The 27,500-nt window shown below is 44.0% G+C and overlaps 2 protein-coding genes across 2 annotated transcripts in view; one reads left to right on the top strand and one right to left on the bottom strand.

Annotated features, from left to right (window-relative positions):
- LOC121718522 overlaps window positions 1–27,500 on the bottom strand; it is an 823,508-nt gene that overhangs the window by 123,593 nt on the left and 672,415 nt on the right. The gene's annotated exons all lie outside the window — the stretch shown is intronic.
- Window positions 1,907–10,746, top strand: plk1 (polo-like kinase 1 (Drosophila)). The gene is made up of 11 exons (XM_042104290.1): window positions 1,907–2,682; window positions 3,518–3,686; window positions 3,968–4,112; window positions 4,239–4,332; window positions 4,957–5,173; window positions 5,644–5,704; window positions 6,085–6,185; window positions 6,729–6,806; window positions 8,584–8,738; window positions 9,642–9,824; window positions 10,255–10,746. Exons 1-11 carry the CDS (start codon window positions 2,320–2,322, stop codon window positions 10,450–10,452), a joined length of 1,764 nt encoding a protein of 587 aa, XP_041960224.1. The 5' UTR covers window positions 1,907–2,319; the 3' UTR covers window positions 10,453–10,746.

Below are 27,500 nucleotides of genomic sequence, written 5' to 3'. Positions count from 1 at the left end.
GCATACCTAAATAGTATTTCTCCATAGAGTAAGAGCACATGGCGCTAACATGCCAGTCCAGACCTATATGCATGGAATGAAAAACAGGATTAAGAATACCCATACTGTTGAGCAATTGAATTCTATCAGGCAGGATAACATTTCATCCTCAAAAAAACTGATCTCCTCAGTTCCTAAACATTTGCAGAACTGTGTTAAATGACAAGGTGAAGCAGCACAGTGGTAAACATTCCCTGTCCCAACTTTTTGAAACATGTTGCTGGCATCAAATTCAAAATCCCGAAATGCCCGCACACTGCTAAAAACACCCATACATGTATTGTGTACAGGCTTCCACCCGGCTGGGGCATCCTCAGGCAAAGGAGGGAGTTTTAGCAGAGTGTGGGCATTCCATCCTTTCTGAGTTCTAGTTCCATTTGCCCTGCAGCTCGCTGGCGGGGATGTGCACACTACTACAACTACTCTGTCATATTCAAAATATATTCAAACATATATTTTCCAAGAAATAGGCCAAATTTTAATTTTCAACATTTTATATGTAATGTTTGCAGATAAATATGGGTTTATGAGATGTGTTATTTTGTATATTATCACATTCTGTTTTTATTTGCATTTCACACCATGTCCCAACTTTTTCTGTTTTGGGGTTGTAGATTAGCCTGGCTAACGTCAGACCTCATCTCATTGAGAGATGTCTGGGAAAAAACAAAGCACCTCTGAATGGCTGTCGGGGCTGTAGGCAACACACACACACACACACACACTCTCTCTTTCTCTCTCTCTCACACACACACATGGCTGTCGGGGCTGTAGGCAACACACACACACACACGCTCTCTCTCTTTCTCTCTCTCTCACACACACACACATGGCTGTCGGGGCTGTAGGCAAACAGGTAGGTGTGTGCAGAGCAAAAGCACTAGCTAAATGCAGACTGAGTCGCTTTTGCTTTTGGCTCAACTGTGTGCAGACATGCTGGCTGGAGGATAGGTTAAATAAAGGCCGTATTGTGTGTGTGTGTGTGTATGTGTGAGAGAGAGAGCTTTGGTTGTGTTTATGTTATCTATAAGATGAAGTGTTTTACACACACACACACACACAGAGTAGCTAACAGAAACATTTACACAGCCAACTCTCTTTCACACACACTCACACACGCTCTCTCTCTTTCTCTCTCTCTCTCTCTCTCTCTCTCTCACACACACACACATTGCTTGTCCACACATTTAGACTAATTTAAATGCTTCTTCACACATTTAGATACATACACTAACAAACCCATCGACAACCTGATACCATTCATAGGCTAGGCTACTATACCGATTGGCTGTCTTAATAAAGACAGACTAGATAAACACAATTGTCCCACAATGTAAATGCACTGTTGTTCTTTATTGGTTTCACAGCACATTATGTAGCCAACATTGTCATTTCTAAAACAACAACAACAACAACAAACTACTAAGACTTGTTTACGCAGAAAATGCATGGACCTATTTGTATGCCTTTTCTGAGTATGGTGGAGTTCAGTTTCTGCCTAGGCTACTAATGTTTGCGGGTGCATGGTTTAAAGCCCACAGTCACATAATGACAAGAACAGCACAAACTGCGCATGTCTGTGAAGCATTGTTTCCTTCTCACAGAATAACGTAAATACTTAAAACATAATGGGTCTACCTCACGAGACATTAACCCGTGGGTGTTTTTTTAAAAATAAGTATATTCCTGAAAAATATATAAATACAGTTTATGATAACATACAAGTTATTTTAATGCACAACCTCCCATGATCCCCCGCGGCAAAGGCTTGGAATTCAAATCGGATCAGCCAATGAGAAACGCGCGTCACTGACAGAGGAGCCAATCAGATGCATAGATAACGAACGGAGCACAATTTAAAATATTGCAGCAGTCACTGTTGGCATTGAAGAGGACGCGTTTTAACATAGGCAGGCGGTTTGCCCGGAGAGGCTTGTTTATTTGCAGTTTTATCTTAAGTTATTAGATGAAACATTAGCAGGCGTTGATTGCACGCTGTCTTTGAAGTACGTTTAGTTTTTAATCGACAATTACCGAGTTGCAACACAGGACGTTTTCATTTAAATTCGCACTTTACTTAGCCTGACTGAAGAAGCTAAACTATCTGTCGATAACGTTAGCACGGACAAGGATGATCAGTTGACGTGTGCTTCAGCAAGCTAGAATTCGGTGTAATTGTAATATTTTGTAGTAGAATCGTATTGCATTTTAAAGTTGAATTATATTGCTCTTTGTTGATTACTTGATTGACACTAGACTGAATAAGACTTTTCCGAAAAGATGAGTGCTGGAATAGCGAAGACGGCTAAGCCGTCCTCTCACGTCGACCCAAAATCTGCACCACTTAAAGAGATTCCTGATATATTGGTGGACCCGCGGACTATGAAGAGGTATATGAGGGGCCGATTCCTCGGAAAAGGAGGTTTTGCGAAATGCTATGAAATCACAGACATGGAGACTAAGGAGGTGTTCGCCGGGAAAGTGGTTCCCAAGGCTCTGCTCCTGAAGCCTCATCAGAAGGAGAAGATGAGCACTGAAATTGCCATCCATAAAAGCCTGGACAATCCGCACGTCGTGGGCTTTCATGGTTTCTTTGAGGACGACGATTTCGTGTTCGTGGTTCTGGAAATTTGCCGCAGACGGGTGAGTTTCCCACCCCCCAAAGCAAACTTCCTTTGGAGACACTGGAAAGTTATGCTAGCAGGTAAAGGCATAGCTTCTAGCTAGCTAGCCAATGAAGTTTGTCTGTCATGTCAGCCAACGGTCGAATTCTTTGCTAACGTTAGCTAAGAAATAGCTGGTCAGTAGCATTGTTCATTACTAACTTAATAACATTTACTTCGTTGGTTAACCGATCAACCGCTGATGTGAATTAACTTTTAGGATTTAGCCTTATTTTGTGTCTGTAACTTGAGTTTTTGCATTTGAAATAGACTGAAATGAACGTTGTCCGAACACTGGCTAGCATAATTTTTCCTGGGCTTGAAATAATTGAACCGCAAGGAAAGGAAGTTTCATGTTAACTTGGCGCTCGACTAAGTTGTCAGCATGAGTTTTGGAGAAAGTTGATAAATGTAGCAGCTAACTGCCAACTTTGAGTGGTCAACCGTAAGCCACTTTTTTCGCTGAACAGATATTTGCATTATCTGAATATCAACTGCCAGCGTTAGGCTTTCAGATCCTGGTATTTTAAACAATCTAATAGGACCTTCCCTTGAAAAACATTGTGTGTGTGTTGGGGGGGGGGGGGGGGGGGTCAAAGAAAATAACAAACGTTACACTACAACAGGATTTTTGTGACTATGCTTCCATTACAACCATTTGTATGGTCTTTTACAAAACTATGGCTGTACATTTTAGTCTGTAGTCGCAAGGAGCGACTTTTACCATCGAAGTCGAATCCCACAATGTCGGCGATGGCGCGGTCTACGCTGTCGGTCCTGTGCGCCATGTTTCATTCATGTCCCGTCTCTTCTAGTCTCTGCTGGAGCTGCACAAGCGCCGAAAGGCTGTGACTGAGCCCGAGGCGCGCTACTTCATGCGCCAGACCATCCAAGGCTGCCAGTACCTGCACAACAACCGTGTCATTCACCGCGACCTCAAGCTGGGCAACCTCTTCCTCAATGAGGAAATGGAGGTTAAGATAGGTGAGGAGACGCACACCTGTTATCCTGTCACGTGGAGCTCAGTGTTTTTTTTTTTTTTGCTTGTATCCACACACACACCACCCTGCCAACCCATAAACTTGGCTGATGTGTGTGGCTGGTCACATTTGAATCTCATGAACTGCTTCCAGTCTTGCATTAACTGTACATTCCCTTGTGTCCTTGTCTTTTTTTTCCACCCTGAGGTTTTGAAAACATATGAGGCTGTGTCCTAACGCATATGTCCCCTCTCATTCATCCTCTCTCTCTCTCTCTCTCTCTAGGGGACTTTGGTTTGGCCACACGGATTGAGTTTGACGGTGAGAGGAAGAAGACTCTGTGTGGGACGCCCAATTATATCGCCCCCGAGGTCCTCTGCAAGAAAGGACACAGCTTCGAGGTGGACATCTGGTCCCTCGGATGCATCCTGTAAGTGTGTGTGTGGAGGAGGGGGGGACTGATCTCTTTAATAATTCTTTATTTAGTCGTGCATATCCTATGCCTGTGTGGGATGGTGATTATGTCGTCATTGACTCTGTGTGTTTGTCTGTGTAGGTACACACTGCTGGTAGGAAAGCCACCGTTTGAGACGTCGTGTCTGAAGGAGACGTACGTCCGCATCAAGAAGAACGAGTACAGCGTCCCACGAGTAAGTGTGTGTGTGGTTGATCCTGTGTGGTTGATGTGATGACTACAAATCCAGACTCTATTTGCCATCCTGTAGTGTGTGTGTGTCTGAGATGTGCCACCCTGTGTGTTCGCACATTAATGCTGTAACTGTGGCCTTAAGAATGTGCTGCACGTGGAGCTCTAAGTGTGTCTTTGTGTGTGTTCCAGCACATCAGCCCTGTGGTGGCGGCTCTAAGTGTGTTAATGTGTGTGTGTGTGTTAACGTGTGTGTTGCAGCACATCAGCCCTGTGGCGGCTGCTCTAAGTGTGTTTGTCCGTGTGTGTTAACGTGTTTTTGTGTGTGTGTGTGTGTGAACGTGTGTTTGTGCGTGTGTTCCAGCACATCAGCCCTGTGGCGGCGGCTCTAAGTGTGTTAATGTGTGTGTGTGTGTGTGTGTGTTGCAGCACATCAGCCCTGTGGCGGCGGCTCTAAGTGTGTTAGTGTGTGTGTGTGTGTGTGTGTGTGTGTGTGTGTTGCAGCACATCAGCCCTGTGGCGGCTGCTCTAAGTGTGTTTGTGTGTTTTTTGCAGCACATCAGCCCTGTGGCGGCGGCTCTAAGTGTGTTGGTGTGTGTGTGTGTGTGAACGTGTGTGTTTTTTGCAGCACATCAGCCCTGTGGCGGCGGCGTTGATCAAGCGCATGCTGCACGCTGAGCCGTCTCTGCGCCCCACCATCGCTGACCTGCTGACCGACGAGTTCTTCACCAGCGGCTATGTGCCCATGCGCCTGCCCACCTCCTGCCTGACCGTTGCCCCACGCTTCTCCATCGCCCCCGGCACCCTGGAGCCGCCCCGACGACCGCTCACCGCCATCAACAAGGGTGAGGACACACACACACACACACACACACACACACACACACACCTCAGTCACAGCAACAGCCCACCGCTATCAACAAGGGTGTGGACACACACACGGTCACAGCAAGAGACCCCACTGCCATAAACGAGGGTGAGGACACCCCTCGATCACAGCAACAGCCATCAAAAATGGGGAACACACACACACCTCACACCTCAATCACAGCAACAGCTCACTGCCATCAAAAATGGGCAGCCTCACACACCTCGATCACAGCGACCGAGTTGGACACGCACACACACCTCAATCACAACGACCGCTCACCCACCACTATCAAGGATGAGGACACACACACACACTTCCACAGTGACTTCAGTGAGGACGAGGAGTCTCACACACCATCAGAAGCTTGTGCATCCACACCTCAACTGTGCACTTGTGAGTGGAGTCATGTGCTCATCTGTGTGTGTGTGTGTGTGTGTGTTTCAGGTACAGACAGTCCCTTGGAGAAACTGGGGAAGGGGGACCAAAAGGACGAGCCACAGCAAGGGTAAGATGATGATGGAACATTCCGGATAGTTAAAACACATGCAATGTTGGGTCATTCCGGATAATTACACACACACACACAATGATTGAACTTTGTCAGTATAACGTGTGTGTACGTACATACACAGGCTGGAAATGATCTCTGATGAATCTACTTGCTACTCAAATTCACCAGTCATTCAGTAGTAAGCCATTATTTTATATCGGATGACTACCAGACACTTTTGTAGGTTACCGGCTAATTCATACACCTTGTTTTGCTGGGACAGACACACACCTGTCTTGGTCAAGGGTAATCGGCCATCTTCAGTAGCGTTTGAAATGATTGGGCTGTCTGGTCATGTGACTGCCACGTGACTTCCTGTGTGTGTGTGTGTGCAGTGAAAGTCCAGAGTCCGCAGACACACACCTCTCCGACCTGCTGCAACAGCTCACCAGCCTCAACAACGCCAAACCCTCAGAGAAAGCGGTCATCCGCCAGGGTACGTAACACACACACACACACCCCCTACATAAACTGGAGCCTCCCTGCTTACTCACACACACACGCTAGCAAGATTCTGAGAATGCAGTGAGAGAAGGAACGGTAACATGCCTTTTTAGCCCAGGCGACTGATTGGCTGCAATATGCAAAATATAGCTGTAGAGAACAGGCGCAAAAGTAGCCCCCTGAGATGGATATTCTTTAAAATCTTATTTCCTGTAAATGTTATGTCATTCTTAATCTTCGTAATTGGTGCACTGGCATATTTAACTGTAATGTTACATGCAACTGACTGTCTGCTCCTGGAAGAACATGTTGGTGTAGAGTGTTTCTGTCTGTCTGAGATTAATGCCATACTCGCCTCTGTGGTGTCTAGTCAAGTCAGTTTTATCTTTACAGTGCATTTTAACATGCACAGAGTACGACCCAAAGCGAGTCGCATAACAAAAAGACAAAAGATGCCGGACGGATAGTCTGACCGCTATCCAAACATGCATACACAACAGACCTGTTATGTCATGCTCTTTCTCTCCCCTCACAGAGGAAGCTGAGGACCCTGCCTGTATTCCCATCTTCTGGATCAGCAAATGGGTGGACTACTCCGACAAATATGGCCTAGGTAAGACACACATACTCTGACCCCACTGGCTAAATAGGGCCTAGGACACACACACGCACACAACCCCATGTCCTGACACAACTGAAAAAATAGTGGTCGGTTTAGAGTAGGGCTGGGCGACGTTCCGAATATACTCGATAGCAGTTTGCTGTACGTGAGCTACATTAAAATATTATATCCCAAATATTGAGTATTTCAGTCATTGTTTTAAGCGGGAACACTTGCCCTCCCGCTCAGTAACAACGTGAACAACGCATCACACACTCGCCAACCAATCCTGAACAGTCTACTCGGAAGAGGCTGTGACGTCTAGGTGTAGACCAGAAGTAAACTCGGTGCAGCAGTAGCTTTACTGTCTATGGGTAGCATAGGCTAGTGTTGGTCAACAATGACTTGCTGCTTATGGGTAGCATAGGCTAGTGTTGGTCAACAATGACTTGCTGCTTATGGGTAGCATAGGCTAGTGTTGGTCAACAAGGAACCCGTGTGTTTGTGTGTGCCAATCTCAATTCTCTGTTTTATCCCTTCATCTTACCCCTAGCCCTTGTCCCTTGAAACCGAGTGGCAAGACATAGGGGTGAAAAATATTCCCCTTGGAAATGAGATGCCACTAGCCAACCATAAGGGAGAGCTGGATGATTTAAACACTTGAATTAATGTAATTTACAGAGATTGTACCACACTGAAAGCTATTTTGTCACTAGCAAGCAACCTGTCTTCTGGTAAATAGGCTATTGCAATTTCAGCTTGGAATAAAACCGTTCAGGAATTATTTAAACTACAGCAGAATGTGCCTATGTTCGTTCGTAGCCTACCTCCTGGTCCAGGTGAATGAAACTGGGATGGGGTACAAAATAAACATGTCGTTCGCTATGTAAACATCCCACAACGCCTTCGATATTTTACAATAATATCCAAATGGTCGTTACTTGACATCAGAAGCAATCGATACCTGTAAGTCTTGGCCTATGCGAGGAGTTGGCAGCAGTAGGCCTATGCAGCATTCATATCAGACGAGCGGTAAAGTTTTTAGCTAATTTAGCTGCTGTTGGACATTTCTGACATGGTATGCTGCCAATTCGCGGGGTATATCAGACATGGAAATATGTAAAATGCGAGACATTCGTGCAAATAATGATGCTGTTAACATTCACAGAACAGCGATTTTTGAAAACTTCCTCATGAAGAACAGGACCTTCAATATATGGTCACAAGATTGAATGCAACATAAAACAATTACCATTTTAATTTTATAATCCTTATTAATGCCAACATTTCATGTCAATGAATCTCTCGGTGTGCTTGTTTTTCCGGTGTGAGCGGTGCATGTTGGGTATTTCTCTTACCCCTCGGTTTCAAGTAAGCTCCCGATCTTACTTGGTTTTAAGGGGTATCTACCCCTTGCCCATATCCCTACCCCTCGATCGAAATGAGAATTGAGATAGCCCTTCGTCTCACGTGCATGCGCAAAACTAGGGGGAAGGGGTAAAATGGAGAATTGAGATTGGCCCTAAGTGTGTGCTTTGTTCCTGGTCCCCTCTCAGGGTACCAGCTGTGTGATAACAGCGTGGGTGTGTGTGGTGCGAGTGTTTACGTGTGTTTGCTCCTGGTCCCCTCTCAGGTCACCAGTTGTGTGATAACAGCGTGGGTGTGTGTGGTGCGAGTGTTTACGTGTGTTTGCTCCTGGTCCCCTCTCAGGGTACCAGCTGTGTGATAACAGCGTGGGTGTGTGTGGTGCGAGTGTTTACGTGTGTGTTTGCTCCTGGTCCCCTCTCAGGTTACCAGTTGTGTGATAACAGCGTGGGTGTGCTATTTAACGACTCAACACGTCTCGTCCTCTACGACGACGGTGACACGCTCCAGTACATCGACCGCAACTCGGCAGAGTCCTACCTCAGCGTCCGCTCCTACCCCTCGCCTCTCGCCAAGAAGGTACGTGTGTGTGTGTGTGTGTGTGTGTGTGACGTTGATCGAGATGTGGGTAGGTTTAGGTCACTGACATTTTTATACAAGGTGAGTGTGTGTGTGTGTGTGTGTGTGTGTGTGTGTATACGAACGAGCCGTCAATGACCTACCCAGGCTCTAGTTTAGCCTAGCATGGTCCCCATGGATCGTTAAATTCATACCATACAATGTGTGGAGCTGTAGTAAGGCTGTACATTTGATCAGGCGCAGAAGGACTGAGACCAGATGTGTTTTGGCTCTGTTTATTTCACCTGCCTATCCCATAGCTGTTTATTTCACCTAGCTGTTTATTTCACCTGTCTCTCCCATAGCTGTTTATTTTACCTGCCAATCATTCATAACTATATCATTTCCAGATCCTAACTGTCTGAAGGCTTTTCCAAATGATGGTGACCAACATCATTTTTAGTGTTTGTATATTATATCCATTATGGGTTCATCTTAGTTCATTTTTTCCGATATCTTAAGCCACTCAAGAACCTTTGAATGCTGCTCATAGAGCACTGTCCACACACTGATCCAAGATTGACCGCAGTGGCGATTACGGTTATGCTCTAACCCAGGGGTGTCCAAACTACGGTTATGTAGTTTAGTATTTGGAAGCTACTTGACCTTTAGTGCGCAGTGCATCCTCTAGATTTTTATTTATTTAGTTTTAGCCTTAGTTGTGGAAATGGCCTTAAATTAAACAAACATCTATTTACTTTTATTTACTTATTTTCTTTAAATCCGTGGGGGCAGTCCAGTCTGCAGTCTCAATTCTTATGAGTATCCATCGTGTGTTTAGTCCTCTAGTGTTCTGCCCACCGCCACCCTGTGTGTGTGTGTGAGAATCTCACCCTGTAATCATGTTTGTGTGTGTGTGTGTAGATTACGCTGCTGAAGTACTTCCGTAACTACATGAGCGAGCACCTGCTGAAGGCGGGCGCCAACATCACGCCGCGTGACGGGGACCAGCTGACGCGCCTGCCCTTCCTGCGCCACTGGTTCCGCACCAAGAGCGCCATCGTGCTGCACCTCAGCAACGGCACTGTGCAGATCAACTTCTTCCAGGTCAGAGGGCACCTCCTGCACGCGCACACACACAGTAGTGCTCCCACCCCTGCCTACACGCACTCCTGCAATTGCCCTCATCACACACACCCCTAAAATAATTTTTGGGGCAAAGTCATGGAATATATTTCCATTCACAATTGGTGTATATCTGGTTATTAGATTTACTGCTTGCTTGAGTAGCCCATTGAGAATGTCTCTTGACGCTTCTTGGACGCTATGTGACCATAATGTGTCATTGGTCGGTATATTGTACTGTTTATTATATAATAAGTCATGGAAATTCACTTAATTTGGTCGGGGGAAAGTCACAGAATTTTATTTGGGAATCCTGTAACACCCCCACTCACTCACACACGCTAAGTCTGTCTGTTTGTCTGTCCCCCCCCCCATAGTTTTTACTATGCTAACTGTCTGTGTGTGTGTGTAGGACCACACGAAGGTGATCCTGTGCCCTCTGATGGGGGCGGTGACGTACATCGACGAGCGGCGCGAGTTCCGGACATACCGCATGAGCGTGATGGAGGAGTTCGGCTGCAGCCGCGAGCTGGCCAGCCGGCTACGCTACGCCCGCAACATGGTGGAGAAGCTGCAGGCCTGCAAGAGCGCCCCTTCCGCACAGCGCTGACCACACGCACTCACTCACACACTCACTCAGACCGCCCCTCACAGGAAGTTGTCTGTCTGTACAGTGAGCCCTGTCAGTCTCCTGATGAATTGTGGGATGTTGGTGGTTTGACTTGTCTTGTCAGTTGATCATGTCCTGTTCTGTCTGTCCGTATGTCTGTCTGTTGGTCTATTTCGGTTTTACTTGTTTGTATTCTCTCCATCTGTAAAGTATTTGAGCAAGTTCAATGTTTACCAGGTGTGTTTTTACTATCTTTAATATTCCAAATTTAATAAAGAGCTTTGTCTTATTTCACATGTTTCTGTTTCATTTCTGCAGAGCAGCTCACAAAATAAGAGGGTTTCTTTTTGTTTTTTGAACATTCTAGGAACTTCTGCTTAAGGTATGAGCTACACCAGGCGCGGAACTGAAGCGCTCCGTTCGCGACGCGTAAAATCTCTTAGATGAATGGTAGGGATGGCACGGTTTTTGAAAAATGCTCCGAACCGTGCGGATGGCATGTCACGGTTCGGAGTGTGTGTTTGTCGTACGGTCCTACGGTTCAGGCTAGTTATGGCATGCGCAATTGATTCCCATGTGACCATGTGTTTCCCTTTCGCGCGAGAGTAGGAGTATAGTTTTGAGTGCTGCGCGCGACTGGAGTCTTTAGAAATGGCAAGTGCGACAGACAAAGACTGGCCGGAGTTGCAGGATGCGCCAGCCTCTCATAGGTCTGGTGTGTGGGGACATTTCGGATTTGAGGTTACCTATGATGACGGAGGAGTTAAGACGACAGGAAAGACTGCGACTGTGTGCAAACATTGTGCAACACGTGTTCAGTATGCTCTTGGCAACACTTCGAACATGCTAGGTCATATGAAAAGACGTCACCCTAATGTGTCTGTAGACAGTTAAAGGAAGAAAGAGCCGCAGGCTACCCAACAACTTCTGTCCTCAGCATTTAAGCAGCCTCTCCGTGATAACTCGGCCAGGGCAATGGCCATAACGAAAGCAATCGGGATGTTTATTGCAAAAGATATGATGCCATATAGTGTGATTGAGGGTGAAGGATTTCGTCAGTTGATGAAAATACTCGAGCCCCGCTACAACATTCCCTCCCGCCACGAGACACGAGAAAAACTTGTCAAAGAATTGTCTGACACGGCCCACGTAGCTCTCACCACCGATGGATTGCATTTATTGATAGCCACTAGCCAGCATGTTTTTTAATATTTAAAATATGACAGTGGCACTTTTACTTTTAGATAAGAACTTTGTTTCCAAATACTGCACTTTAATTTAAGCTGCAAGAGTTACACTTTCTTTGTGTGCCAAAAAGGGGCATACGTTCCTGCAGATGGCAATAGTACACATTCTGCCTTTTATGCCAAATAAATGAAAAGATTGTTGAAATTATCAATGTCTTCCCTCTTGCTGTATCAAAATCTCAACTGTAGATTTAAGTTTCCTCAGACAATAATGTGCTTTATGTGAAGTCAAATTCAGTTTGTGCATTATTACATGATAACTATTCTTTAAATACTCTAGCCTAATTGTGGATGATTAAGCTATATGCTGAAATATGTTTCTGGAGTGTTAAAGATTAAAAGAAAAAATAACAAGAACCGTACCGAACCGAAAAGCATGACCCTAAACCGTGATACGAACCGAACCGTAGATTTTGTGAACCGTGCCACCCCTAATGAATGGTCTCTTTTTTCCAAACGTACGCCCCACTGTCACGTCTGGTGTAGCTACTTCCATTGATTATAATGGAAGCTAATTGTTGCAGCAGACGCAACGTGAACAGAACGCTTCAGTTACGCGCCTGGTGTAGCTCATCCCTAAGGTTCCATACTAATGAATATTCTTCTAACCTTCAGGGAACATTCCCTGAATGTTAAGTGTTTGGGATGTGCATTTTATCCCTTGTGTCATCTAAGTTGTTCCCACGATGACTAAGAATATTCCCAGATCCCATAAAAGGAATGTTCCAGAGCAAAAATAACCTAGGGTCTAACAGGTTCAAAATGTTTGAGAGTGTAATTATGTTCATTGGTGGAGTTTTGAACAAGAATGTTTGCATTAACACCAAATTGTCTTAATCTGGTCTGAATCGTACGGAGCCCTCCGGGTGACATGGGGGGAAAAAACATGAAGGAAAAAAAAAAACATGTACTTTTGCGGGATCTCGCAAAACTTTTTTTCTACTTTTGGAACTTGCTGGGCTTCCTACTTGACCCCAATAGGCCCACAAACCACTACCGCCAGATGGCAATCATATCAGAGGGCCGAACGAGCGAACCGGGAGGAACAAAGGTCCGTTAAATTCTGTCAATAATTGCATAGGCCTTTGATCATAATTGTAGCGCCGAGCTTAGTTGCATTGTGATGTTCCTGTATGTTGTGTGTGTGTGTGTCAGAAGCGTATCAAGCTTTTTAAAAGTGTGGGGGTTGTGGGATAGGAAAATGAAACACTCTGGCCAAATTATAAATAACTCCCTACAGGGACGTTGTAAGTATTTTCTAAGAGGGGTGCGGACTATATTGGTGTCCGGGAGTTTCTCCCCCGAAAAAAAATGGAAATTCTGATTGCTAAAAACACCATTTTAATGCAGTTTGGGAGGGACAGAAGAAGCAGCGCCCGTCATATGTGTGGCTCATGTGACATGTAGGCCTACATGCTGCTACCTGCTATCACTTCACTATTTGATACCCTACATGGAGACATATCTCATGTTATAAATCAAGAAATCATTTCAGAAATGATGTTTTGTGTTGTTGTTTAAACTATTGCTGCTTCTAGCCCACGTTACCTCCAGTTTCACTTGCTGCAGGGACGCACACATTGCATGAGCGATCATAAGCGTTCTATCTCCGATGTAGCCTAGAACTCAAATGTGTCTTGATGCCGCCGTTTGTAAGATCAGATCAAATAAGACGTTCTAAATGGAACGCGATGTAATTGAGCTGTTCCTTTCCAAGCGTCTTGGAGACGTACTGTATGTGTGCTGACTGGGCTATGTCTATATAGTTGATGACACAAAATGAATAAGTATGCTGCAAATGAGCAGACGTGCAGCACCGGGCATAACTTAATTTCGCGGCAACGTGGAGCAGTAGTAGGTTAATTGTTGAGGAGGCCCATAGTTTGAGAAAAGCTGCAGATCATAGGCAGAGGAAGCATAATGCTCTGAGAACAGTAGCCAAAGGTTTTCCTGCAGAAACAGGTGCCTTGGTGCATGCACCCCGCTTTCACTTTGACTCCCTGCATTGTGACAAAAACTGTCAGACAGTGAATTTTGGTTTACTAAATTAGCATAATGCGGTAACAATTATCATTTCAATTCCATCTGAAATCTGCTCACTGCAGACGTTACAATGCAGACCCAAGCAGCAGCATAGCCTTGAAAGACGCACACTTTGAATTTGATCAGAGCGGCTCTGGTTCTTCACCTAAATTGATGTGATTGGCTGGATGACCGTTCAATCAAATCAACAGACCTATTTGTGTCTCTGTGTGTGAGTTATAGATACGGTTCCAACTCTTTACGGGAGCGTTTATTTCCATATTTTACTTTCAATTTAATCTGACAAAAAGTATGGGGTACGGTGTTCATTTTAGGACATCCTCAGACTCAGGTGTCAGACTCAGAAAAACATCGGTCATCTTCAGACAAAACAGCCTCAGCGTCAGAAAAACCTCTGTCATCTTCAGACAAAACTGCATCAGCGTCAGAAAAACTTCTGTCATCTTCAGACAAAACTGCCTCAGCGTCAGAAAAACCAGACTCAGACTCAGAAAAACATCTGTCATTTTCAGACAAAACTGCCTCAGCTTCAGAAAAACTTCTGTCATCTTCAGACAAAACTGCCTCAGCGTAAGAAAAACCAGACTCAGGGGTCAGACTCAGAAAAACATCTGTCATTTTCAGACAAAACTGCCTCAGCTTCAGAAAAACTTCTGTCATCTTCAGACAAAACTGCCTCAGCGTAAGAAAAACCTCTGTCATCCTCAGATAAAACTGCTTCAAACCAAACTGCCTCAGAAAAAGTGGAGTCAGGTCTCAGAAAAAACGCTGTCAGAAAAAACAGTCAGACGAAAAAGTCTCAAATGAAAAGTTATTGTGGAGACAGAAGAAGACGACGGATACAGAACGGTGAGTTTAATATTATGCTTAATACGTTATTCTGTCACTGGCAGGGTAGGAATTTCACGGCGGCGACGACGGCCGTGGTAGCCCCTTGCGTTGGCCGTGAAGCCCCTTTGAAAATCATAGGTTTACAGGCCACGGTGGCCTTGGTGCCCCCTTCTTTCAATATTCTGCTTTGTGTCCTACTAATAGCGATTTTTATTTAGCCTGCGGCCTGTCAAAATAATCTTAGCATTCACAGCGCAAATTAATTTAGTCTTTTACGCAGTGGAGAAAGTGACATCGCAAGAAAGTGCGTCCAAATTCACCCATTCTTCTCAGTTGAACTACTCGCGAAGTAGCCTATTCATCACACAGACATCACAAGTATCACATGAAAGAGCTTTTTCTCAGCTTTTAAACGATGTTAGCCGATAATTGCTGTGTTGAACGGTTCGCGAGAAAAGTAAATAATATAATTCAATTTAATCATACATTCTACTGAAGGTTTTGCGTCCATGATCTCCCTACCCATTCATCTCGGTGGAATACTTCACGAACCCTTCTTTTAACACATGACAAACCATATATCAGAATAAACAGCAGACCTTACCGAACATAAAGGTGTAAAGCAGTCCCCTGTACAGTTAGCCGTTCCAGAGTAATCCAGTTTTGAATTTGCAGTAAATTTCGACATGCATTGATGTCTCCAAATTTGGGCTTTAAGTTTTACAATGTGTTTAAATTGTTCCACATGATTTCATAACGGGCCAAATACAAAATAAATGTTACAAATATCGCCTAGATATTGGTAAATCAGAGGACGGCTGACTTAGAGTTTATGAAAGTAGCCTGATCACAAAATGCTAAGCATGCATCTAGGCTATTTGAGTTTCTTAAAGATGAGCTGTGCTTAAATTTAAATTGTTCAATACATGATTTCATAGCAGGCCAAATATAAAATAAATGTTATATATAGCCTAGATATCTGTTTTTATTAGATGATCAGATGATTTACAGTTATATGTAATATGTCATGTTTCATGTTTTTGTAATGTTTCATGCAATGATGCAGGTCTACTGCAGTGAATAGGCTAAATACAACTTTGATCATTTTTATAGCCTACTACTGTATAGTTAACTTTGGCCTTGGTGCCCATGTGGCCTTTGTGCCCCCCACCAAATATGCCCAACTGAAGGCCAAGTGGCCTTGCCCCCAGAATGGTGAAATTCCAAGCCTGGTCACTGGCATGTTATATTTGGTGCTTGGTTAGATGTAAAAATTATAAGTAAAGGTAGAAAGTGATCCAATGGTATACACATTGTAGGAAATCCATGGATGTAACTTAGCTAACCTCACTTCGCTAGTAACATTAGCAGCTGCTGTAAGGCACATACCGGAGTAAGCTACGTACTGTACATACAGCAAAATAATTTGTTTTTCGTAGGATTACGGTACATTCAATGAGCTAGGGAAAAGTGGGTTAAACATTTTTCCACCACGAAAGTCCAGAACGACACCTGGACCATTATTTCTTACTTTTGCTAACCGTTTCCCAGTTGTACACTACCTACCAGTAAGAAACCTGCATCATTATCATCACATCATTATTCCCAAACCCCCATAAAGACAAATGTGCTATGTCATGATGTAATACCATATAATACCATTATGATAATACATGAAATAGCAGGTACCAACAACAAGGCACATTTCTCTAAATAAGTTAAGATAACATCTCATATGAAATGAATTCAACAACGCTGCAGTTATTGTCCCCTGATTTTCTGAGACCTGACTCCACTTTTTCTGACAGCGTTTTTTCTGAGACCTGACTCCACTTTTTCTGACAGCGTTTTTTCTGAGACCTGATTTTCTGAGACCTGACTCCACTTTTTCTGACAGCGTTTTTTCTGAGACCTGACTCCTTAGAGATGTTTTTCTGAGGCAGTTTGGTTTGAAGCAGTTTTATCTGAGGATGACAGAGGTTTTTCTTACGCTGAGGCAGTTTTGTCTGAGGATGACAGAAGTTTTTCTGAAGCTGAGGCAGTTTTGTCTGAAAATGACAGATGTTTTTCTGAGTCTGACACCTGAGTCTGGTTTTTCTGACGCTGATGCAGTTTTGTCTGAAGATGACAGAGGTTTTTCTGACGCTGAGGCTGTTTTGTCTGAAGATGACCGATGTTTTTCTGAGTCTGACACCTGAGTCTGAGGATGTCCTAAAATGAACACCGTAATGGGGGATAGAATCGTGTTCCAGCAAAATTGTGTACGTTATAACACCCACATCCCCCACGCTTGCTACGCGCCTGTGTGTGTGTGTGTGTGTGTGTGTGTATGTGTGTGTGTGTGTGTGTATGTGTGTGTGTGTGTGTGTGTGTGTGTCTGCACGCAGGTGTCTCCTCTCCCTCCCGTGTCATAGGCCTATGGAATGTGTCCAGAAAACCCACAAAACGCAACAGTGATAGAGCAATCATAGTATCATGATATGATTGCCATCTGGCGGTAGTAGTTTATGGGCCTATTGGGGTCAAGTAGGAAGCCCAGCAAGTTCCAAAAGTAGAAAAAAAGTTTTGCGAGATCCCGCAAAAGTACATCGTTTTTTTTTTTTTTTTTTTTTAACCCATGTTTTTTTTCCCCATGTCACCCGGAGGGCTCCGTAGAATCGTAACAGTCCAGTTCAGAAAAATGTGTTCATATTTTTTGGGGATTAGTAAAACTATATATTTTTTCCCTTGCATCGCAGGGAACCAATCACATCTGTGTATCTGATACACCGTAGGCGGGCCAGAGGCGAACTAAACAGAAGACAGTCGTAGTCTTATCCAATTGTGTCAGTCTGGAATCAGTCAGTTAACATTAGTCGTATAGGTACCTTCTGAGCCTACGTCATTACGTTCACTGGAGGCAAAACAAACCATCACCTCAGCTGGGAAGCTAAACGAACAGTCATATTCGGGAGGCTAAAGGTTATCATGGTCTCATCCTGCTGTGCTGTCGGGTGCCAGAACCGAAAAAGTCATCGGTTAAATTTGAAATAAGTAGGCCTAGGCTACAGTTTCCAGGGAGAACGTAGTTGTTCGTTTGACTCACGATAACCCAAGCCTTGTATCGGAACCTCACATATTAGCCTACCAATCGTCCTGTATTTCCAACCTCTTTACATGTATGTTCATTTCTATACAAACCAAGACTGCGGATTCCTAAAAAAACGCAAGCGCCCACACCATAAGTGTATCTAAATAAGCTATGTAGCCTACCAAAAATTTAATTTTACTGTGACTCGAAGAGCTAAACCAAATCCTTGATTACTAGCTACTAGGCTACTACTGTGTAAGGCCCAGCACTAACTCCGAGCGTGGTAAACAAAATTGGATATTTCAGGCAGTAAAAGCCCCGGTAAGAAACAAACTAGATTTTGTTCAAATCTAGACACCTATGGCTACTGAAAAATGTGAGGTTCATTTATCAAATGTTATTTTGAAGTATTATATGCATTCAATAATTTATACACCCTCAGCTTCTCCTTACTGTAGACACTCGGTTTTTCAATAATGTCCGGCCATTCAACTGATGGCAAACCTGTCTTTCCAATCACTGACGGTATTGGGTCTGTCAGGATGGTCCCATCTGATAATGTAGCCTTAGTTTTTTCAAATAATCCTCCCGATCACGTACACTGAGTGTATGTACGTATTGTGTTATATCGTTACACATTTTAGCAAAGATTTTAGATTACTGTCTGATTTTAGCCGCCTCACTAGTACTATTCAAATAGCCGCCTCACTATCCAAACGATTGTTTCTGCCTCCAGTGACGTCACACCCACCCGAATGTTTATGTTTTCACCACCTTTGCGAAGGGGTCTATAGTGTTATCTAATTGCGTGCAGTGAGATTTTCAAATGCATGCTTCGTGCCGCCCCTCGAGTTGGGCCATTACATTGTTCGTGGCCAGATCCTTAAAGCAACACCAAAGAACTTTCCCTCTGTCGCACGCACAATAATTGCAATAATTGCATCACAAATAACGATGTCCACAGACAAGGTAGAACATTTTGCATGACTTATAAAAGTACGATGTATTGCGACATCAGATGCAAGTCAAATTTGTAGTTTCTTATGTCTTATTCCATCGAACTACAGATCCACTTGATCTGGCAAACTTACATAGTGCGGTTATAGCCGATGGGCCGCAAAGCGAATGCAGAAGTGCTGTTCACCCTGTTACGAGTTGATGAACCACTGAAACGATTTAGGAAAATATTATTTTAAGGTACAAAAAACTTTGGTTTTGCTTTAATCTTTCAGATTTGGGTCTGGAATCTCCAGGCTGGTCTAGAGAAGTTTCCAGCAGAAAGGCGAAGCCAGGATTTGATGCACTGAACTTAGTCCTGACTTACAGAAAACAATTTCAACAATGACGTTGGGTGTTGTGCTTTTAGATGGATAGATAGATACTTTATTGATCCCCAAGGGGAAATTCAAGGTGTCAGTAGCATACAGACATCACACACAACATACACTTACAGCATAAAAAGTAATATAAGTAAATATAAAATAAACTCCACTGCACAATAGACAGTAGTGCTTAAGGATGAATAAGCATGACGCGCTTGCAGTGATCGGGCACGGGCTGAGCTTGTGATTCAATGTGCATTGAAAGGTGCTCTATGAGTGTCATGGTGATGGTGCAAATAATGTGCTTTTACGATGTCGGCCTAAATGTTGTGACGTCATAGCCTGACAAGCCAGACCCACATTAAAATGTAGGGTCTGGGCACTCACCGTTCGCAGTGCTCAGTCCGAGAGGCGGGATAATCAGTTGTCTTTCAAATTCCCTCTGCACGCAATAGGACAGCGGCAGCGCTATGAGTCCCATGCGTTTCCAACCAGCGGAGCTAGTTGGCTAGTTCAAACGTTTGGCAACTTAATAAAAGCTTAACTCGTGTCACACTGTTCGCCAACAGCAACATCCATCTTATTTGTTTTCAAGTAGCAGGGAATTCAAGCCAAACCGTTGCAACTCTGCCATCAATCATTATGTTAAGCCCACCTAACGACTCTATACACGATTTCATTGGCCTGATTAAGTTTCGATTTCTGGACCTCACAAGCCAACGGAGAGTTGCTAGACTAGCCCTGGCAGCAAATGTAATTTGCTGCCGCTAGGGGCGCGTCTAGATTTCTAGGCTAAACACATACATAAATAATCATGTGTCGCGACATCACTGATCATGTGAAAATGTTGCAGTGGAGCTGAAAGTGCTAAATGCTAGTAGGGGACACACTGACACACACACACACTGCCTCAGTCATTGCAAGCGCCTCTGATTTATTAATCACCACTATGTGGATACTGTTTTTAGAATTGATTTAGATTAAGTGTTAGTATAATTTGTAATTTTGTTATTTGTATTTTAGTATATTTTTAGATATTGTATTAAGTGTTAGTATAATTTGTATTTTAGTATATTTAGCATATTCTTTATCTTCTACTGTCCTTACTGCTTAGTTGTGTTTTTATATTATATACTTTAATTACTCTTCTGCTGTTAAAGAATGTGTTTGTGTTGTATGTATGCTGCTGAGACCTTGAATTTCCCCTGGGGATCAATAAAGTATCTATCTATCTATCTATCTATCTATCTATCTATCTATCTAGCTCATTGTAATGCTAGTAGGGGACACACTGAGCTCATTGTAAGATACAATTTGTATTTTCTTTTGAAAATGTCACCCATGTTCGGTAAGCCCATTTGTAGCTCAAACACCTTGTGGGAATATACAAAGATTTTTTAAATATTTTTTTTAAAAAACATCAATTTGACTTGTCTTATGCAAATCTTTCTTTCTTACTTCCCACCCTGAAGATGAGCAAAATGCCCCATTGAGATCAATATGTTTTGTATAGAGCTACCACAGGTTACTATACAACCACAGGTGGCACTGTGGTAACTCTATATAAAACATATTGATCTCAATGGAACATTTTGCCTATGTGGGCCTGGTTAAATTGACGTGGAAATGACCCCAATGCATATCCATTTGGGTTGCCCATGTGGGACCCATGCAGCACCAATGTTTGGCTTTGGGGTGTGTGTGTGTGGGACCGGCAACCCTTCACTCAACACTACACCAAAAAAACAACAACATTGAGGCAGTTATTTGGCAATAACAGCTAAAATAACAACCCAAACATGGGTCAATGATCGTCTACATCTATTTGGCATCAGCACCAGTGGATTTCTTGCCTCCCAACATGACAATTTGACTGCTGGAAATTCAATCCTAGGAGATGTGAGATTGAGAAATTAGTAATTAAAGGTCCTCATTTTGAAAATCCAAGATGGCCGCAATATTGACCCTGGTCTTCATCCTGTAAGGTTTCAAAAAATTTGACGAAATTACACAAGGAAACTGACTAACATAGACAGCCTGCCATCTACTGGCCACACACATACATACATACATACATACATACATACATACATACATACATACATACATACATACGTACATACATACACACACATATTCATACATAATGCTAATAACCATCAACATATTTTAAAGGCATCTTGCTGTGAAGAAAGAAGCCAATCACAAAGCATGATTATCACACATGCTTATCAGATGACATCATGAACTGTGTGATTTGACTGAGGGGCCTCGTTCAGATATCAGGGGTGAATAACATAGCTCATGTGAATGATTGAGATATCAGGACTAGTATGATTGAGGGGCCTCATTCAGATATTTATATATTACAAATGATAAAGTTAGAAATATTAAGAAATGCTGCTAATTGTATGCTGTTGAACTTAACATTCATTAGCATACTTTCACCAGCTCTTGTAAGATATAAAGCTAATCCATAAACACTATAGCCTTGTTTGTTTGTGCCACATTGATAACACAATATTAACAATACTATGCATAACATTAAGTTGTTACAACCAGTTATAAGTTTCATATAGGCCTATTAAAAGGGGATATCAACAAAGACACCTGGAACCTGCCAGTCTATCTCCCCTCTCGCTGGTGCACACTGAAGATTCGTTCCCAATTCGTGTCCCGGGAAATATTATTAGCCTAATATCCGGGACCAATTAGAGTAAGTAACATTCCAGTCAGATGCTGCTGCATGATCATTCTTTGCATGTAACACGAAGTTGGTGCATTTTGACATCTTAAACATTCGCAAAAATAGCAAATTTAGCAGTAATGCTTATTGGCTACACACTTGGGTAAATTTACCAGCCATAGTCTCTTGGTGTCGACACGACGTGTCGGGAAGGCGAACGTTTGGCTACACTATAGCCGCTACCGTGTTCTTGTTGTCAAGTTAAGTTGGCTATGTTGATTGTGCCGAGAACAACTTGCCTACAGCGTTTTTCTGAAGCAGAGATGAGGCTGCGTAGGCTACAGAAGCCGTGTGCACAAAAATGGACCCACAGCAGTCAACTGTCCGAGCGAAGTTAATAAATAGGCAGAGGCCACAATGTCCGAGCGAAGTTAATAAATAGGCCACAATGGCGTCAGAACTCCGAACTACAGACAAGTTTCATGGGAAGCGGTGCCTTCTTCCGCTACCACCCTACAAACAAAAAAATTGCGTGCCGGACCGCCCAATACGGGCGTGGTGCACATATCGGGCGTGGTGCACATATCGGGCAGTCCGACAGCAAGGCTCCCATACTGGAGGGGCGGGATCACGTGGGAGCTTAGAGTGAGGACTGGCTCCCATGACAACAACAAAGCGGCTCGAATGATCTTTTTGTCTTTACGGGTCTCTCTCTCTCTCATAAAAAGTTGGCACATCCCGCGCATATCCTAAAGGCATGTAACGTTTGAAGGTTTCAATGCAAGCTTTACTGAGAATGAGGGCAGGGACACAGACACAGAACACAATACACACGGAGCAGGTCAAGTACACACACACACACTACACATACAGGGGTGGACGCAGGTGGCGGTGTGCTGTGAGCTCACTGAAATGTCAGCGATGCAGTGGAGACAACAGCAGGAGGCCGATATGGACATACAGCCAGTGCTCCAGTGGGTGGAGATGCAGACTCCAGTGGGTGAGATGCAGACACGGCCACCATGGGAGGAGGTGCAGACACGGCCACCATGGGAGGAGATGCAGACACGGCCACCATGGGAGGAGGTGCAGACACGGCCACCATGGGAGGAGATGCAGACACGGCCACCATGGGAGGAGATGCAGACACGGCCACCATGGGAGGAGGTGCAGACACGGCCACCATGGGAGGAGGTGCAGACACGGCCACCATGGGAGGAGGTGCAGACACGGCCACCATGGGAGGAGGTGCAGACACGGCCACCATGGGAGGAGGTGCAGACACGGCCACCATGGGAGGAGGTGCAGACACGGCCACCATGGGAGGAGGTGCAGACACGGCCACCATGGGAGGAGGTGCAGACACGGCCACCATGGGAGGAGGTGGCGCCGCTCTCCACAGCAACGAGAGGGCTGTGGGCAAAGTTCCAGGGCCTGCGGCTCACTGATGGGGTGGAAGGATCCAGCGACGGGAGAGCTGAGGTGGCAGTTGGTGGTCCCCAGAACAGAGAGACCGACCGTGCTGAAAGCAGTGCATGGGGCCATGGGGCATTTCTTTCTTTTGTTCTATCTTCCTTTATCCTGAATGTTATTCCTTTATCCTGAATGTTATTCCTTTATCCTGAATGTTATTCCTTTATCCTGAATGTTATTCCTTTATCCTGAATGTTATTCCTTTGCTTCATCCCTGTTTCTCGTTCCTCTTTTTTTTCTGCACACCCTCTGTATCACTTTCTTTCTTTCTTTCTTTATATCTTTATATCTCTCTCCCTGAAGTTGGTTGTTTAAATGTGTTGAGTGTCAGAAATGTGTTAAAGTTCTTTTTACTCCTCATATGTGTGTGTTTGGTCGTGTCCTTCTGCCTCAGCCCACACCTTAGTGTGTGTGTGTGTGTGTGTTTGCCTCAGCCCACACCTTAGTGTGTGTGTGTGTGTGTTTGCCTCAGCCCACACAAACACACACACATGCACACACACACACACACACACACACACACACATACATACACACATGTAAACACAAATCCAATAGGCTGTATTGCTAGTGAGAGTCCCAATCCTATTGATCTTAGTGTGTCTCAATGCTGTTTTATGCTTCTGCGTCAAACTGACCCCTCTGAGTCGTCACAAACCCCTCTCCGACCCCTCCACTGTAGCTCGACGTGCACCTCCAAAAAATTGTAACTTCGAGTCGAGGCGACGCAGACCGCAAGGACTGTGATTGGTCAACTCGTCCTGTGTGCTGATAGTCGGTGTTTCAAGCAGCCTACTGTGGGGATTAGCAACATGCTAGTTCACTGACATAAGCTTTGCAAATAAACTCAGACATATTTTGGTTACAATGACGGGGTTATCCGTTTGTAAAGTAATGTTGTCAGTAACGTTTTGAAATTAGCACTTCGCCAGCATGTAGTACTTGTGCTAAAGTTCGCCTGCTGACGTAACTTAAACTGGCTGGCAGACACCTCGCAAATAACCTCAGACTTGTTTGCTGGTTACAGTAACTAATGTTAGATCAATGGATTTTACTGTGTCTATTTCTGAATACTTTTCACAAAATCTAAGCAAGAAAAGGCCAAACAAATAAGATTAATATTTTAGCAGTCTATGGGGTCTGAGTACAGTCATACAGTCTGTGGTTTCGGTGGTGAGCGTCGCAGACACAGGCGACACTGAACGAAGCCACACACCCTCTGGGGTTATGGCGATGAGATGCACCGCGATGCAAAGCAACCCGACGCAGAAGTCAGGCTCCCATGCCCAAGGTCACAGGTTCAAGGCCAGTGAGGGACTGTTGAACATAAGTCAGGTCACAAACACCATGAAGGGAATGTGCAGCCATCCCTATTGGTGGAGTCCCACGCCACTCTCCAAGTGCTTGTGATTGGACCAGTGGTGTTGGACTTCCTGTTTCTGCTGCAGTGTGTCAAATGTGTTTGTTATGGCTGCTGTTAGTAATGTCACAATAGAGCCCTCTGTCTCTCATGCAGTCTGGCTCACTGGGAGACGGTTGTCATGGACACTGATTGATGATGCTCTTCTCTCCTTTATCCTGCAGGTGGCATGGGGGAACAGTAGAAGGCACATACAAGAGTGAACGCAAGAGTGTGTGTGTGTGTATGTGAACTGGATGGGGTGGTCCAGAAGCTCATGATGTGATGGTCACACACACACACATGGGGTCTGTGGGGCAGGAACTCATGACATGAGGATGTGTCCAACAGTCCAACACACACACACACACACACACACTAGCACACACACACACACACATTTACACAAACACTCACACACACACACACGCACACACTTACACTCATGCACACACACACACACACACACACACACACACACACCAGCAGCACACAGGAAACGGCCTCTTCCTGAGTGGAGCTCAGCAGTGAGATGAATGGAGAATGGAGGCGTGTCCTGATCAGCCAGAGATGATTGACAGCATGCAGCATGGACTCCGCAGACAGAGGAGGACCAGTCACTCTCTGACATGTGCACAGATGGACATATGGACTGGGGTGGACATTGTGTGAATGTCAGGATCTGTTGTATCTATTTGGTATTGTTCTGTCATGTATGAAACCATATGGACATGTGGACTGGACTGGGGTGGACATTGTGTGAATGTCAGGATCTGTTGTATCTATTTGGTATTGTTTTGTCATGTATGAAACCATATGGACATGTGGACTGGACTGGGGTGGACATTGTGTGAATGTCAGGATCTGTTGTATCTATTTGGTATTGTTTTGTCATGTATGAAACCATATGGACATTTGGACTGGGGTGGACATTGTGTGAATGTCAGGATCTGTTGTATCTATTTGGTATTGTTTTGTCATGTATGAAACCATATGGACATGTGGACTGGACTGGGGTGGACATTGTGTGAATGTCAGGATCTGTTGTATCTATTTGGTATTGTTTTGTCATGTATGAAACCATATGGACATGTGGACTGGACTGGGGTGGACATTGTGTGAATGTCAGGATCTGTTGTATCTATTCGGTATTGTTTTGTCATGTATGAAACCATATGGAGGGCCTCCTTTCTGATGAGATTGCTAGTCAGCGGAGCAGCGAAGAAGTTACAGGCTATGCCCATGCTTCTGTCACACGTCTGATCATTTGCAGCACAAATAAATTGTAGACTATTATAGAACCGCTGGCCGAAAAAACCCGATAAGGAAATATTTCTTAATTGTGTAAAATATCTATCTATCTATCTATATGTGTGTGATCAAATAAAGATGCATAGCCTACAATTGGGGGGTAGTAATGTGAGCGCTCATTCAATGTCTATGCGTCTGCGCAAGTGAAACTGAACCTCATCATAAACACACCTTTCTCAACAACTTATCTGTTCAATCGGGACCAGCAGAATTGGCATCACGATCCACCCGACGTTTCCCTTGTCTACCCCGTTAAACTTCAGCCTCTCATGTTTTGCTGAATGATATTTCACTCAGCAGATCACCCTAGTAGATCACCAGAATTACAGTCTGTCTGTCTGTGTGTGTGTGTGTGTGTCTGTCTGTGTGTGTGTGTCTGTCTGTGTGTGTGTGTGTGTATGTGTGTGTGTGTGTGTGTGTGTGTCTGTCTGTGTGTGTGTGTGTGTGTGTGTGTGTGTGATGGGGGCAGAAGAGAGTCAGTAGTGGTGTAGGAGCCTAATGGAGTTTTGAGTTGATTTCTATTCTTTATTTGATTAGTGTGTGTGTGTGTGTGTGTGTGTGTGTGTACATGAGGCCACAAGTGAACATATCATTTCTTTTTTTTTACAATGCAATTATATTTACTGTAATTAATAAATTCAGATGAATCTGTTTTTTCCTTGTAAATTGTTGAGTTTGTACCTACTTTGAATACAGTACATAGTCATTATAACTTCCTTGTCTTTGTTCCTGTACTCTGCACACTGATAATAAAGTTCAAACTAATCTAATCTAATGACACACAAACAGGAGTGTGTGTGTGTATGTGTGTGTTCTCCACAGAACTGACTTTATGACTTAATGATTTAATTTCTTAAACTAATCTTTTCAATGTTTCACTGCAAAAATATATTCATCATTTGAGTGTTACATTGCATATCATCTTTATATTTGACAGGTTGTCTGTTAGGCTACATGTGTGATAACATCAGCGACTGGTCCCATTTCAGGAGTTCATGCAGTAGGTACGATTAGGATGTGCTAGTGCAGCAGTAGGTACGATTAGGACGCGTTAGTGCAGCAGTAGGTACGATTAGGACGCGTTAGTGCAGTAGGTATGATTAGGACGAATTAGTGCTGGATGTGTTAGTTCAATAGCTACGATTAGGAAACCCCGTTATTCAACAACACAAAGCCCATTGGTCTGAAACCTCGTTATTCCGACAACACAAAGACGATTTCAGCAATCTTGCTGGGATGGTGTGAGTTTGTGTGTGTGTGTGTGTGTGTGTTTTAGTCCCTCCCCTCCCCCCTGAGTGAGACACACTGCTGTCTACAAAATGAAACTTTATTGAGTTTTCTAATGTGTAATAAATGCTTTATACACGTTAACACAGAAACGTCACCTTTAGAAAAGCGTCATAAAATCTTTACATCCAATAATCTGTCTCCTCAGTCACGTCACCTTTATAAAAGCGTCATAAAATCTTTATAAAAAGCTCTATCTTTATAAAAAGCAGTAAAGGTCACAACCCACCCCAACCACGCACATAAAGCTTGTAGCCATAGTGATGACCTTATGATTTGACCTCTGACTCCGGAGAGACGGGTCAGTATACCAGTCTCCAGTTGTTCCGGAAACTAAGATGCTCACTCTCTGGCCTGGACTGACATTACCTTCCTCATC

Source organism: Alosa sapidissima, chromosome 9, assembly GCF_018492685.1.
Source record: "Alosa sapidissima isolate fAloSap1 chromosome 9, fAloSap1.pri, whole genome shotgun sequence".
Lineage (NCBI taxonomy): Eukaryota > Metazoa > Chordata > Actinopteri > Clupeiformes > Clupeidae > Alosa > Alosa sapidissima.
Note: the sequence above shows the minus strand (reverse complement) of the source record. Positions and strands in the feature narration are given on the sequence as shown.

Excerpts from the sequence above, each read along its gene's own strand:
- plk1 (XM_042104290.1), top strand. The coding sequence starts at position 2,320 with ATGAGTGCTGGAATAGCGAAGACGGCTAAGCCGTCCTCTCACGTCGAC. Across the intron at positions 5,174-5,643 it reads GCTCACCGCCATCAACAAGG|GTACAGACAGTCCCTTGGAG; the intron begins GTGAGGACACAC and ends TGTGTGTTTCAG. Across the intron at positions 5,705-6,084 it reads AAGGACGAGCCACAGCAAGG|TGAAAGTCCAGAGTCCGCAG; the intron begins GTAAGATGATGA and ends GTGTGTGTGCAG.